A 16,269-nucleotide genomic window follows, 5' to 3' on the forward strand; every position below is an offset into this window, starting at 1 on the left:
AATTGTAATACTGTTTCAACTGAATCACAACATTTGAAATTATACACAGAATTTTAAGAGTATTAAACATGTAAATGTTCGAATATTTTATAAAATATCTTTATATTATTTTAGTTTAATATTATATATGATTTAAAATATATAAACTTTCACAAAATTTCAATATTTAAATATACTATTTTATTAAATATTTTAATTATTTTTTAATATATTATATTATATCCAAATGTGCTTTATAGACAATATTTTAATAGCACTGTTTTTATTTTGTATTTTAGAAGGAAGAATATAGAGCCAAAGACAGATCAACGTCTCCTCATAACAGCAAACCTGTAGAGTCTTCAAAGTGTGACAGAGATGGTGACAGTGAGGTAAACATGGTTCATTCATTCATCTACCAGTCTGCGTTATGTAATTTAGAAAATATCTAGTAAAAACACTAATATTGTGAAATAATATTACAACTTAAAATAACTGTTTTCCGAAATGTATTTCTGTGATGCAAAGCTGAATTTTCAGCATCATTACTGCAGTCTTCAGCATCACGTGATCCTTCAGAAATCATTCTAATGTGCTGATTTGCTGCTCAAGAAACATTTCTGATTAGCAGTGTTTGAAACAGTTGTGCTGCTTCATATATTTGTGGAAAGCTTGATAATTTTTTTTTTCAGGTAAAAGTATTCATTTCTAATGTTTCCTGGTTTTCAGGGACTGGAAAGTGTAGATGATGGAGAGGAGGAGAGCTGGTATCCTAAAAGCATGGAGGAACTGGTGACCGTAGATGAAGTTGGAGGAGAGGACGACTCTATAGTTGAACCTGATCTACCTGATCTTCACGAGGAGGACCAGAGAGTCGAGCCCAGTCAGTCGACAGCAGAGAGCCCTAAACCAAACGCAAAAACCCCAACTGAAGGCGAAGAGACCACGTTGAACCCTCCTACCCTTTCCCTGGTGGTTCTGGTCCAAGAAGAAAGCTCTGGAGGTGCTCAGTCCAGCCCTGGAGAGAGACCATCTGCCCCTGAGCAACCGGTCTGTCAACTCAACCGCTTCCCGTCCCAGGAGTTCAAGAGTGCTTTGGAGGAGACCTGCTCCGCCACTCATCTAGACACACACATCGACACAACCACACCAGCTGGCCCTCTAAACAACAGCAGCACATGTGAAAGTGGGAAAGTGCAGGACTTGAGTAATGATGAGAGAAAGACAGCAGAGATGGACAACAAGGAACCATGTCTCAAACAGGACAGTCAGAAGAAAGGTACTCACAACTGACTTTAGTTTGTTAGTGACTGTCTATAATGACCCGGTCCCAGCTAATGAAAATAAGCTGTGGTTTACAGTGAATTTATAACAGCTAAGCGGCGTTGTTATGCACGACGCGAAGCGAACCCCCTTAGCGGTTATAAATTCACTGTAAACCACGGCTTCACAGGGGTTATTGCTTTTCTAAAATGGTTATTCCATATACGTAGTAAGGTTTCACAAAATAAAACAGAGCAAATAAAGTGTAATGATATTAATAAAAACATTCTTCCGCCAAACAATGTAGTTCCTCAGAATCGGTTGTGGTTGCCAAGCAACACACAAATGTAAACAAAGGTGTGTGTTTGTAGAGTAATTTACAACAGCTTCGAACGCGGCTCAACCAATCAGAATCAAGGACCGGAACTTTCCGTTTTATAAATGTTCTTTTTGAATGTTCTCTGAACATTTAAAACTTCCAAAACGTTCACATTCTATTTGTTCATTTTGCAAACATTATGGGAACGTTACTTTTGAATGTTTCCTGAACATGCTAAAACGGTAACATTTAAAAATCATTAGATGCATGTCCAACTGAAAGGTTTCAGGAAAAAAATGTTTCCTTAAAAACATTATTAAAGACCAGGTAACTTTGATGCTGGAAGAAGTCGTAACTTTGACAGAACCTTACCAGAACAATAGCCAGTGTTCTAAACATAGCCTGTTAGCTGGGGAGTTTGGGAGTGTTACTTCTTCATACTAATACCATTGTAGTTCTTAGTTCCTCATAGAGATCTAAAAAGTGTCACTTACTATTGATTGGCGAATTTTTGCATGTGAAATCCTGTCATTTTAATAGGAATCCACATTGGGAATTATATTGTAAGGGTGAAGGATTTCCCCATGCAGATTTCACATCAGATTTGGTCATGCAAATTCCCTACTCAGACCAACAGAAAGATGAAAGATAAAGCTTGGTTTATGAGTGACTTTTGTGTGAGCTGTGCATCATACATACAAGCTTCACTGACAATAGACAATAGACCTTAGATTCACAATAGACCTTTTTTGCTTGCAAAATTGTGCTAATAAGACCGCACCTGTCTAATTACAGAATCATACGATTAAGATTGCTGTTCAAAAGCGGTTCAGATTCACTGACTGAGCAAGTTTTCTTCAAAGCGTTAACTAGTGAGTAAGTCCGAAACTTAGATACTTCTGACTGACTCATTAAAAAAGAACAAATTCTGGAGAATAATGTCACGAACTTCGAATTTTGTACTTAAATATTATCAATATTTGAATTATATTTGAATTTAAAAGGCATAAATTCAGTTAGGGGGGAAAAAGGCCACAAGAGGGTGCATCGAGTAAAATATTACTAATGCATGTTTATTAAAAGCAATACAATAACATGACTATCTGTGAAAAAAGTGTACTATGTTTAAAATAATGTTTATAAACCAAATATAATGAATTAAATTGCTTAAACAATTATGGCATCATGTATGTATGCACAGTTTAATACAAAGGGCTGAAAGCCAATTACACAGAGTACTTTTTTCATTTAAAACATGAGATGCAGTGGGATGGGAAAAAAACCTGCCATAAAGTTTCGTGACATGTTTTTTTAAAAGTTGAACTTACATTAATTTTACATGGCTTTCTATACAGGCATCTCTCTTGTGTGAGACGCGAGTGCAATGGTGATAGATGTCCCGCTAGAAAATGCGCAAAAATACTCGTTGCGTGTGAAAGGCTTGGTTTCAGTTTTGACGCTAACAAGATCTTCTTCGCATTGATAAGCCTGCCTTAAAAATGATTTGTAACCTAAAACTCGAATGCAAAAACGTTGGATAGTGAAGTTTCATTTATTTGACAGCTCTAGCTTACGCTGTTCATTTTTCCATGCAAAAAACACTAATGTGCACTCAAACGTAATTTAAAAATTAGCCAACACCACCTAACAAGACGAATCTGACGAAACAGCATTTTTTGCATTTAAATTTAGTTTTTGCATTTGCAACAATTTTAGATGCAGCCCTACTCATATTTTTTTAATGAGCCAAGCAAAAATTTTACTTCACTTGATTAAACTTTGACTTGATTGAAAAGCTTTGACATTTTGATAATAATCTTTTTTTGCGTTTTGTGACTTTTGCCTGACCTGTTAAAAAGTGCAAGTTTTTGAGAATAATTTGCCCATGAATCAGACATCACCATGTTCATTTTTGCATGCCGGAAACAATGGTGTGCATTTGAAAGTGTCCTAAAAATTAACTAATGCCACCTCACAAGATGATAATCATGATATCTGACTAAACTGCATTTGTTGCATTTGCACAGTCCTGCTAATATTTGTTTTAATGAGCCAAGCAAAAATGTACCTAAACTTGATTAAATTTGCAAAGCTTGACATTTTGATAATAACGTTTTTGTGTTTTTTACGGATAGGTAGATAATGTCATAATTTTCAGGTTAAAGCAAATGATCTGCGAAAGCTTGACTGAACTAATGCTTTCATGGTAAAAAAAAAAAAATACCAAAATTGTGTCAAATTTGGAAATGTTGACAAATCGTTTTGTTTTTTTTTACCTACAAAACTTGTTTAATTCAGTCATCCAAGATTTTTTTTTAGAAGTTGCATTTAAAATCTACTTACCTCAAAAACCTTAGGGGGCAATTTTGAACATTTTATGGCAGTTTAATGTGATTTACAGGCTGCAGATACAACATTTTTTTTTACTGAAATCAATGATACACAACAAACACTAAAGCATTTCATTACACCTATTTCATCTATTCCAGATATTCCTGACTCATTACCGGCCCCTTCACCTCAGGCAACAGATACCTTTGCTGCGTCACCCTCTCAGGAGCAGGAGAAAGCCATCAGTGAACACAGCATACCGTTAGGTATGTCCACCAGAAGTCAAAAGGGTCGAACCAAACGCCCGCAAGTGCCATTTGGCCAGGAAGACGAAAGCATGAGCAATAGTAATAGCGACGCTTTGCAGCGAGAGCAGCACTAATGAATGGCTCTGGCTGTGATGTGGGCTCTCAGTGGGTGATTGAAGCCTTTAAGGCCAGCTGATGTCAGTGGAGCATTTGTCATCCTGCTGAGTGAGGTGTGAATTACACCCTCGAGGCCCAAGCTTGTGTACTCATTACCACACAGCTAACACACTAGATTCCCTCACAGAAGAGCTGACTTTACACCCCTGCACACACTCACAGAGACGTATATGTGAAATGTGCCTCAGAAAGAAATGTGGGTATGGTGTCGTTCTGATTTCCTGCTGGTTTTGTTGTTTTTGGCAGGTGTGGAGTTCATCGTGCCAAGGACGGGGTTTTATTGCAACCTGTGTAGTTTGTTTTACACCAGCGAACAAACAGCCAAGACGTCACACTGTCGGAGTACAATTCACTACAGGAACCTACAGGTCATAAATACGAACATACAGTCTTCCTTTCTCTTTTCACACAAATATGAACGGTTCTCTTTTTCTTAACCTTTTCTGTGCAAACCTTTTCTCTTCCTAAACAAACTAATTCACTTAATTGAAGCAGACTTTTCAGTGGTACATATGAGATTAGCAACATTACTGACTAGCAAACTACATTGAAGCTACTAAAGTGACTCAGATAAGTGATTTGTTTCTTAAAATCACTTCTCAAATGAACTGATTCGCTAAAATTCATCACATATTCAAGCGGTACATGAGATTAGCTACATTCCTGACTACCTAAATACATGAAAGCTACTTAGCTACTTATGGAAGACTCGAATCAGTGAATTATTTCTTAATCTCTTCCCAAATGAACTGATTTACTAAAATGAATCAGACTTTCCAGCGGTACATATGAGAGGTATGTGGTCCTCTCATATGTACCGCTGGAAAGTCTGATTTGTATACTGAGTGTATTTGAATATTGCGTCAGCTCGCTTGGCAGAAAATCTGCACACAATGTGAAATGCGAAATTCAACAATGTGAAATTCAAACAGCGATGTAACATTTGGCCACGCTACACTGCTACTTGTTGGAAATAGTAGCTTGTTACTGAAAAGGCTACACTTACTTAGTTACTCCGCACCACTGCAATGACTGCAATGTAAGATTGACTGATCTAAGATGCCCGGTCCTCAGGGTGGGATAAAGTTTCTCATTATAACCCTTCAGAAACGCACGCATATAGACAGATGAACACACTTTCCAACACAACATGGTTGAGGCGGCAAGGAGCCGGACATTCCCCGTCATCACAGTCAGACCACAACCAGTTGTCGTGTCTCTCAGACTAGAGCGGTCGGCCAAAGGGCGTCACCTCATACTTCACTTCTCCGCCTTGAGGTCCACCAGCTGTGTTGAGTTTACAAGAACTTCAGTGAGAAGCTGACAGCTGAATTTAACACCAGAAGAGCAAGACAGGTGAAACCGAGACAGACAGAGAGAGAGAGAGAGAGACTGTAAACACTACAGGAAACACCTACTTTCCTCCCACATTTTGACCTTCTTCTGTTTCAACTCTCCTTGTTTCACTGCTAAACAAATACGCTTTTTGGAAGGACGCACATATATGGGAGTTTCTTCAACTCTTTTGTCTTTAAAACCGACCTCAACAATAAGTCCAGCAGAACATGAGTGCAAAATTACTTTGCAACTTCAAAATATAAAAGTACTATCATGCAATTTAGTCAAATTATGCAAAAACTAAGTAGATTGTCAGCCATTTTATCTACTAGTTGACACTGTTAGTGGAAAATTATTAAACAAATGGGTTTGAAAAGTATGTTTATGATAGAGTGTAGTCTCTAAGCCAAAAGAGCCCAGAAACACACCATATACAAACGTAGCATGAACTTAATTGAGTATAACAGTCAGAACAGATGCTCTCAGTCAGCCATTTTAGTCAGAGAAACCAAACTGTTGCTCTTCATGGCTGCTCCTATGCCTGTAATTTAGAAGTAAACTGTTCTTCGTGTAATTTAACGGAAGATTGTTTGTGTTTTTATAGAAGTATCTGTCGCAGCTGGCGGAGGAAAGTCTCTTGAACTTCCACACGGAGTCGCCAAACACTGAATGAAGCTCACGTGAGACTATCAGGACTGCACCACTGCTGGGACATGCTGAGAGACACAAAACAAGGACAAAGAGGATGGGACACAAGGAGAACCAGAGCAATTGGATCCTCTGTGTACTCTAGTTCATAGCAATATGTATTGTGCGAAAGTTTTCAAGAATTACAAAATTGGCTTATTAAATGTCATATATTTTAAAGGAGTAGTTCACTGAGAAATGTAAGCTCCAAACACGTTACTTTTTGGTTCTGCGAAATACAAATTTTTTTTTCAGAATGTTTATGATGCTATTTTTCTATACAGTGGAATTGAAGTGTTTTGTGGATACAAAATTTAAAAAGCACCATAAAAGTATCATAAAAGTAGTCCATGCAACATGTGCACTATATTAATTTAGTTTCATCATAGCCGTGATTCAGCTAAAATATGGGAAAGAATCAGGGTTATTGTCGCAAACTAAAACCATACATTTGTTACTTGAAACAAATGTTAACTGAAATAAAATTTGTAAAAAACTTCAACTTATTTTATTTCAGCTAATTGCTAAGGCAACATTTCTTATTTTCATTTCGTCTAACTTTAAGTACTAAAATAACTAAAAATAAAAATAATAAAAGAAAACGAAGAAATAACAACTGTATAGACTTTTTTTTAAACCCTAAACTAAAAAAAGACAAAACAAAACCAAAAAATTACTAAAATGAACTAAAATTAAAACAAACGAAAATAAATAAAAATGAAATCTAATTCACAATATTAACAAAAACTTAGTATAATATACTAATATAACACTAGAAAGAATTAGTACAACATGGCCATGATTTACTTAAAATTAGGAAAATAATTAACAAGTCATGGGAACTAATTCTTTATTCGTGACCACAATATCTTTTTATCCAACATGTCATTTGTACTTGACAGCCCCAGTGTCCATTCACTTTCATTTTATGGAAAAGAGCAGCAGGAACGTTCTACTAAATATCTTCATTTGTGTTCCACGGGGGAAAAAAAGAACAAGTCAGTCATACAGGTTTGAAACATGAGGGGGAGTAAATGATGACAATTTTCAGTTTTCTGTGAACTCAAAGTGCCCTGTCCTTATTTGTAGGACAAAACGCAGTGTGTGTGTCCTTGTAGTCCAGCGTGGAATTTTTATTACACTGTGAAAAACATGTATCAGAATGTGAAATGCACTGGTAAGTGTAGTGTTTACATCATCTGCATCTGCCTCATTCATACTCCAAAGCTTGCATATATGTTGAATTGTCTCTGTGGTCGACAAATATAAACTTCACTTCAGAAGTGCCTAATTTAAACTTCTATTTAAATTTAAAGAGTTGTAAAATTATCCTCAGGTTAATATTTGTGAATATTCTGTTGATGCTCTTTAAATTATTAATTTTTGCCATTCATCAGGTCTTCACTCTGCTTCATGCTTGAAATATTCACTTTTCGAAGTGCCTTATAATGTATTAAAAGCCCCAAATGCTTAAAAATCAGTTGAACACAATGGAAAGCTGCTTCTGTATAATGTCTGCCATACTTTTTTGCTTTTAATTTTCATCATTGCTGTACACAAAGCTCAGACTTTAGGGATACTTGAACTGGACCATGTTTATTTATCTAATATCCAATTTATTTAAAGCTGAGTGAGTGTTGTAATGCTAGTATATTATTGGAATGGTTCTGGAAAACTTTTTCTCCTGCTGTTTTATATTCTGTTAATAATAGCACTCAATTTTATGGAAGACATTTTTTTTGGGTTGCATTGATGCAAATATTAAATAAACATTTTGGAAAATAACGTTGCTTGATGTTTATGTGACCCGGACGAGTAAAGAAAGTGTCCCGTGATGGCCCTGAATGACATGTCTGGGCCTGTGCGTTATGAAAAAAACATTATCTTTTTAAAAACTGGGTCAGATGAATAATATAACAAGAGAGAGGGACTTCATCTTCACCCATGCGCAATCTGTTACATAATGGCATCACGTCTGTTCCAGCGTCCATCGCAGAGCGGCGGAAAGTCACGATCTTCACCGAAGACCTCATAGAAAATACGAGAAAGATCGGCTTCATCTGAACTCAATTTTCATTGGTCGCTTTGTCATCCGCCTCTATTATTCTAACCAATCAGAGAGCTCGCAGGACAGCATTACGCTATCGAGTTGCTGGGCAGAGAACACAAAATCAACATCAACGGAGCGTACGCTCGAACTTGGACTACTAAAGCAGGTTAGTAGGATTTGTTCCTTAACGACTGGCCGTTGTTTTAAAGCAAATTATTTTGCGTTATTGAAGACTTTTGGAGGCTTTATTTTAGACGCCGTGTCAAATAAGGACAAAAACGGCGTCTGTTCGCTGCTAGTCGCGAGGCTTTGTTTATGTTGCGCTCGTGCACTTGCAAATAACGCCATACATTGAATGCGTGCTCTACATCAAATATTAAACACTTTAATAGCTATTAACATTAAAAAATGAGTTTTTCTTAGCCAAAGCACTTTATTTTGGAGACTGCAGGTCTTCTGTCTGAATGTTAATGCGATCCATTCATTGTATCGGGCTTGTGTTGGAGCCAAATGGACGCTGCTGATTGGAGCAGCTGCTTGTTCTCATTTATTCATTAATTTTTGCTTCGCAAAGAAATATTAACTGTATATTAATATTAATATTTCTGCATCCTAGGTGCGAAGGCACATTTCATACGGTGTAAAACTTCATTTCCTAACCATGGCAACTGACTGTGAGGCATGGCTGAATGCGAACCCTGTTGGTAAGTTCAAGTTTATTTTTATCGCGATATTTAGTGATTTTATATCACGGTAAATGTTTTTAGGTCAGTGTTTCAGTACTGTTTGCCCTCATATTTGGTATATGATATGCAAAGTCTTGCAGAATTGGCCAAGGTCAATAATATCACTTGTTTTTAACTCTCACATTGGGAAGGATAAGGGGCCCAAACTTTGGCCCCTAGTGCTAATGCTGTTTTTTTGGTGCATATTTAGTCTCAAACTACAAGTTTGATATGCGTATTTGTATGTAAATGTAACACTCTCGTCATCCACAGAAGCTGGAGATCTCAGCGATTCCTTCCCCTCTGGGGACGAGGACAACACCTTCACTGGTAACGTTAATAACGAGATCAACGGAAACTGGATATCGGCCCCCACCGGCAGCATCCATGAGGCAAGACTCAAGGCCAAGGTGAAGAGACGTCTGAGGAAGAACTCCTCCAGGGACTCGGGCCGGGGCGACTCGCTGAGCGATAACGGGGATGTGGTCCGCTCTGTGGTTCCACCCACCAGCCCTAAGGGCAAACTGCTAAACAGGAGGTCGAGGATGGGCAAGGGACGAGGCCTGCCGAAGAAAGGTATCAGTGCTGTTTGATTCCTTGACCTAGAACTATAGGGGCTTTCGCGCCGGAGGAACCTTTTCATAGTTCCTAGAACTAGTTGTGGAAGATCCCGCTTTTTTGGCATGTTCGCCAAATGGTTTTAGTTCTAATAACTCCGTTTGTGCAAACTAAATTAGCTCCTCCTTCAGAGTAGGGTCCAAAACAGTTCTATAGGAACTACGCTGATTGGCCAAACATTGGCATACAAAACACTGGCTACCCGCCATTTTTAAAAAGCAGAGTAAAAATATTTAATTCACGAACATGGAAAACAGCGATAATGGCTACCTGTTGTAGATAATGGCTGTCATCTCAGCCTCGATGATATGTAACACTGCAAGTTGTCATAAGAAATTTAGTCTCTTAGCCCAACTTTTTGCTCCGTGCAAGTTTTTTAAAGTTGGGTGGATTCTGTTTGTAAATGTTTTTATTGTTCAAAAATCATTCTAAAAGTAATTTCAACTTTACCTTTCCTCTGTGTTGTACTTGTTATAATTGTGGTGTTGATATCCCTATTCTCATAGAATTAGAACAATAAATAAAAATGCATAGATATAGTTAGCGTTCTTGGTGTCAACGGCACAACTACAAAGATAACTATATTATCGTCCACACCAATGTATGATAGCATAATGTTTATTATAAGCACGCTGCAGTTTTGTCGTTTACCGCTTTAAATACTTAAGATAGATTTAAAAGGATTATTAAACCTTTATAGCTATCATTAAATTTACTGCTGTTGGCGTGAACAGCCCTTTTAGTCTGATCTTTTCTGTTTGGAATTTTGATATTTTGATTCAGTTGAACTTAAATATCGTAAATAAGCACGTAAATATCAATAAATTAGAACTTAAGAGTTCTGGAAATCTGAAAATTCCAGAAGTCGAGTGCATGTGGGATTCACTTATATGAGTTCAGAGCACACGAAGTGTTGACTTGGTTCTGTTCTAGCATCTGCCGTTTCATTTTAGCCAATTACATGGTTAACAAACACAAGCGGATTGACGCACTTCAGTAACCAGACTCCACCCACATTCACACATACGCTCATAACAGACAGTCACTCCTATTCATGCTACAACATGGTCCATTGTTGAGGGTTCATTCATTGCCCCTGAATGCAACGGACCTGAATTGATTTGAGAAAAGTCTGGCTTGCAGAAATGGCCTACATACGGTCAGCGTCAAGTACACCATATGTATGCTGACTAAGCTTTCAAAAAAACATTTTGACTCTACTCTCTTTGTCTTAATGGTGATCGTTTAATCCTCTAGATGAGATTTTGAAGTGATTTAGTTGAGACCTTTTCACCTCCACCATTACCCACAAGATGACTTCGTGGCACACTTCTGTTTTTGATTCCCTCAGCGATGGCATATTCGGCCCTGTGTGTGTTATGTAATTGCTGGTTAAGTCAGCCTGAAGGGCAGGGCTGTTGGCTTTTTTTTTTGGCAAGACCCCTTAAGATACTGGCGTTGCAGTGAAAATGCCGTCGGTTTAGAAGTGCCATATGTAAGGTGGAATACTCCACTTTATCCATTGAGGCCTGAAAAGTGGATTACAGCATATTGACAATCTTCTTTGGAGGCTTTGTGGTTCAGGCTGAGAAGAAGCCAGTCGTGTTTTGCATTTAAATTGGGGATTACAAATTGGTGACAAATAATTTCATTGTCAAATATTAGTCTGATCAAAAAATATCATAAATTATCCTGAATATTAAAAACTAAAAAACAAATTTTCTCTGTGATTAATTAGACAATATTAGGTATTTAAATTAATTCCATTAAAAAATTGAATCTAATTAGTCCTAATTTTACCTTAATTGAATCAAAATATTTTTTTATCGATTTTTTTTTCCCCCCTCTATAAAAAAAATAACCCAGGTTTGGAACATCACGAGGATGTAGCAGAACATCTACATTAATAAAGGCCACGCTAAGCCTTGCACGCATCAGTTTCTGTTTCTCGTTCAGTATCAGTTTGGCACTTGTGGCAGGGCTGTTGGCTTTTTTTTTTGGCAAGACCCCTTAAGATACTGGCGTTGCAGTGAAAATGCCGTCGGTTTAGAAGTGCCATATGTAAGGTGGAATACTCCACTTTATCCATTGAGGCCTGAAAAGTGGATTACAGCATATTGACAATCTTCTTTGGAGGCTTTGTGGTTCAGGCTGAGAAGAAGCCAGTCGTGTTTTGCATTTAAATTGGGGATTACAAATTGGTGACAAATAATTTCATTGTCAAATATTAGTCTGATCAAAAAATATCATAAATTATCCTGAATATTAAAAACTAAAAAACAAATTTTCTCTGTGATTAATTAGACAATATTAGGTATTTAAATTAATTCCATTAAAAATTTGAATCTAATTAGTCCTAATTTTACCTTAATTGAATCAATTTTTTTATCGATTTTTTTTCCCCCTCTATAAAAAAAATAACCCAGGTTTGGAACATCACGAGGATGTAGCAGAACATCTACATTAATAAAGGCCACGCTAAGCCTTGCACGCATCAGTTTCTGTTTCTCGTTCAGTATCAGTTTGGCACTTGTGATCAGAGCTCTGCACATATCGAGAGGTGATGTCAGTAGCTGTGAATTAAAGGGGCCCGGCTCTGTTTGGGGGAATCGTTTCAGAGCGGACGACCCTGTGCGGTTAACATGACAATGACAGGAACAGTATGTACTTTTTATTGGCTACTGCAGAAGGCACTGAAAGAGTCACATGGTTTTCTTTCTGCTCTCTGTTGACATGTTATTCCAATGCATTGTATTGTTTTGAAAAGCTATTTATGTGTTTTGTATCCATAGGTTCCCCCCTCTATAAAAAAAATAACCCAGGTTTGGAACATCACGAGGATGTAGCAGAACATCTACATTAATAAAGGCCACGCTAAGCCTTGCACGCATCAGTTTCTGTTTCTCGTTCAGTATCAGTTTGGCACTTGTGGTCAGAGCTCTGCACATATCGAGAGGTGATGTCAGTAGCTGTGAATTAAAGGGGCCCGGCTCTGTTTGGGGGAATCGTTTCAGAGCGGACGACCCTGTGCGGTTAACATGACAATGACAGGAACAGTATGTACTTTTTATTGGCTACTGCAGAAGGCACTGAAAGAGTCACATGGTTTTCTTCTTTCTGCTCTCTGTTGACATGTTATTCCAATGCATTGTATTGTTTTGAAAAGCTATTAATGTGTTTTGTATCCATAGGTGGGGCAGGGGGTAAAGGTGTATGGGGATCACCTGGGGAGGTTTATGATGAAGATGAAGTTGACGTTAAGGACCCCAATTACGATGTGGAGCAGGTAAGAGCCACACAGTATGCTTGCGTACGTTTTTTTTTAAAGGAATAGTTCACCCTAAAATTAAAATTTGCTGAAAATGTATTCACCCTCAGACCATGCAAGATGTAGATGAGTTTTTCTTCAGATTTGGAGAAATTTAGAATTGCATCGCTTGCTCACCAGTGGATCCTCTGCAGTGAATGGATGCCGTCAGAATGAGTCCAAACAGCTGATAAAAAACATTGCAGTAATCCACACCACTCCAGTCCATCAAATAATGTCTTGTGAAGTGAAAAGCTGTGCATTTATAAGAAACAAATCCACTGTTCTAGCATCTGCCGTTTCATTTTAGCCAATTACATGGTTAACAAACACAAGCGGATTGACGCACTTCAGTAACCAGACTCCACCCACATTCACACATACGCTCATAACAGACAGTCACTCCTATTCATGCTACAACATGGTCCATTGTTGAGGGTTCATTCATTGCCCCTGAATGCAACGGACCTGAATTGATTTGAGAAAAGTCTGGCTTGCAGAAATGGCCTACATACGGTCAGCGTCAAGTACACCATATGTATGCTGACTAAGCTTTCAAAAAAACATTTTGACTCTACTCTCTTTGTCTAATGGTGATCGTTTAATCCTCTAGATGAGATTTTGAAGTGATTTAGTTGAGACCTTTTCACCTCCACCATTACCCACAAGATGACTTCGTGGCACACTTCTGTTTTTGATTCCCTCAGCGATGGCATATTCGGCCCTGTGTGTGTTATGTAATTGCTGGTTAAGTCAGCCTGAAGGGCAGGGCTGTTGGCTTTTTTTTTTGGCAAGACCCCTTAAGATACTGGCGTTGCAGTGAAAATGCCGTCGGTTTAGAAGTGCCATATGTAAGGTGGAATACTCCACTTTATCCATTGAGGCCTGAAAAGTGGATTACAGCATATTGACAATCTTCTTTGGAGGCTTTGTGGTTCAGGCTGAGAAGAAGCCAGTCGTGTTTTGCATTTAAATTGGGGATTACAAATTGGTGACAAATAATTTCATTGTCAAATATTAGTCTGATCAAAAAATATCATAAATTATCCTGAATATTAAAAACTAAAAAACAAATTTTCTCTGTGATTAATTAGACAATATTAGGTATTTAAATTAATTCCATTAAAAAATTGAATCTAATTAGTCCTAATTTTACCTTAATTGAATCAAAATATTTTTTTATCGATTTTTTTTTCCCCCCTCTATAAAAAAAATAACCCAGGTTTGGAACATCACGAGGATGTAGCAGAACATCTACATTAATAAAGGCCACGCTAAGCCTTGCACGCATCAGTTTCTGTTTCTCGTTCAGTATCAGTTTGGCACTTGTGGTCAGAGCTCTGCACATATCGAGAGGTGATGTCAGTAGCTGTGAATTAAAGGGGCCCGGCTCTGTTTGGGGGAATCGTTTCAGAGCGGACGACCCTGTGCGGTTAACATGACAATGACAGGAACAGTATGTACTTTTTATTGGCTACTGCAGAAGGCACTGAAAGAGTCACATGGTTTTCTTTCTGCTCTCTGTTGACATGTTATTCCAATGCATTGTATTGTTTTGAAAAGCTATTAATGTGTTTTGTATCCATAGGTGGGGCAGGGGGTAAAGGTGTATGGGGATCACCTGGGGAGGTTTATGATGAAGATGAAGTTGACGTTAAGGACCCCAATTACGATGTGGAGCAGGTAAGAGCCACACAGTATGCTTGCGTACGTTTTTTTTTAAAGGAATAGTTCACCCTAAAATTAAAATTTGCTGAAAATGTATTCACCCTCAGACCATGCAAGATGTAGATGAGTTTTTCTTCAGATTTGGAGAAATTTAGAATTGCATCGCTTGCTCACCAGTGGATCCTCTGCAGTGAATGGATGCCGTCAGAATGAGTCCAAACAGCTGATAAAAAACATTGCAGTAATCCACACCACTCCAGTCCATCAAATAATGTCTTGTGAAGTGAAAAGCTGTGCATTTATAAGAAACAAATCCATCATTAAAGCATTTTCTATTTAAATCGTCGCTTCTGGCCAAAATATGGGTCCATTATCCATATTAATGCTTCTTCCAGTGGAGAAAGTTCTGATCCGCTGTTGTCCTTTCACATTAAAATCCACCCACATATTTGTTTAGAGATGTTTTAGACTGTTTTTGCTTATAAACTGTTCTTGATCTGTGCAGATTTTGCTCCTGATTCAGGCGAGATGATTTTTTTCATTGGAGAATTATGTATAGAAGACTTGTATTTTAGATGGAAGCAATGTTTTTGTTTTAAAAGTTAAAAATGCCATAATTATGGCTTTGTTTCTTACAAACATGCAGCTTTTCACTTCACAAGACATTAACTGATGGATTGGAGTGGTGTGGATTACTTGTGGATTATTGTGATGCTTTTATCAGCTGTTTGGACTCTCATTCTGACGGCACCCATTCACTGAAGAGGATCCATTGGTCAGCAAGTGATGGAATGCTACATTTCTCAAATCTGTGTGTCCATTTTAACCATGAAACTGGCACACAATCCATCAAACTTTGTGTTTCTCCAGGAGAACTGCGTATATGAGACGGTCGTCCTCCCTCTGGATGGAGAGACGTTTGAGAAGACGGTCACTCCTATCGTTCAAGAGTACTTTGAGCACGGAGATGCTAATGAAGTGGCGGTGAGATTTATTACTGTGTTGTTGAATGAGGAGACGGATTTTGCCCTTTCATATCTAATCAGTGCCGTGCAGTCCTGTGCGCTTATGAGTAAACAAACCTGAGGAACGCTGCATTATCATTATAATCAGAACATCTCGCTCTGTTCCTTCAGGAATTGCTTGCTGAGCTGAACCTGGGCAGCATGCGTGGCGACGTGCCCATGCTAGCTGTATCGCTAGCGCTGGAGGCCAAAGCCAGCCACAGGGAGCTGACGTCACGACTGCTCAGCAAGCTCTGCGGGCGAGTGCTCACAGCCGCCGATGTGGAGGCCTCCTTCCACAAACTGCTTAAAGAGCTGCCCGACCTGGTGCTGGACACACCTGGGGCTCCGCAGGTAACATGCTACAGCTACATATATACACTACCACTCAAAAGTTTTTGAACAGTAAGAATTGTAATATTATATATATATATATATATATATATATATATATGTATATGTATATGTATATTAGGGCTGCACGATTAATCGCAAGCGATATTTAACGCGCATCTTATCAGTAAAGCCGGTTCTTTAATCAGCGGTAAATCTCCA

General features: G+C 38.1%; 2 protein-coding genes across 3 annotated transcripts in view; both read left to right on the forward strand.

Annotated features, from left to right (window-relative positions):
- Window positions 1-6,401, forward strand: part of rbm20 (RNA binding motif protein 20) — a 59,528-nt gene extending 53,127 nt beyond the window's left edge. Inside the window, exons 10-14 of the mRNA XM_016295223.1 lie at window positions 279-371; window positions 709-1,258; window positions 4,051-4,158; window positions 4,564-4,685; window positions 6,260-6,401. Coding sequence (XP_016150709.1) covers window positions 279-371; window positions 709-1,258; window positions 4,051-4,158; window positions 4,564-4,685; window positions 6,260-6,328 — 942 coding nt within the window. The 3' untranslated portion in view covers window positions 6,329-6,401. The remainder of the gene's footprint in view (window positions 1-278; window positions 372-708; window positions 1,259-4,050; window positions 4,159-4,563; window positions 4,686-6,259) is intronic.
- A 2,061-nt stretch (window positions 6,402-8,462) lies between these two features.
- LOC107602668 (programmed cell death protein 4-like) overlaps window positions 8,463-16,269 on the forward strand; it is a 14,765-nt gene continuing 6,958 nt past the window's right edge. For both annotated transcript variants that reach the window (XM_016295233.1, XM_016295232.1), the window contains exons 1-6: window positions 8,463-8,558; window positions 9,009-9,096; window positions 9,391-9,693; window positions 12,927-13,021; window positions 15,581-15,694; window positions 15,847-16,068. In XM_016295233.1, the coding sequence (XP_016150719.1) occupies window positions 9,054-9,096; window positions 9,391-9,693; window positions 12,927-13,021; window positions 15,581-15,694; window positions 15,847-16,068 (777 nt within the window). In that variant the 5' untranslated portion in view covers window positions 8,463-8,558; window positions 9,009-9,053. The remainder of the gene's footprint in view (window positions 8,559-9,008; window positions 9,097-9,390; window positions 9,694-12,926; window positions 13,022-15,580; window positions 15,695-15,846; window positions 16,069-16,269) is intronic.

The sequence above is a fragment of the Sinocyclocheilus grahami genome, unplaced genomic scaffold, assembly GCF_001515645.1.
Source record: "Sinocyclocheilus grahami isolate Dianchi unplaced genomic scaffold, SAMN03320097.WGS_v1.1 scaffold332.1, whole genome shotgun sequence".
NCBI classification, from domain to species: Eukaryota; Metazoa; Chordata; class Actinopteri; order Cypriniformes; family Cyprinidae; genus Sinocyclocheilus; species Sinocyclocheilus grahami.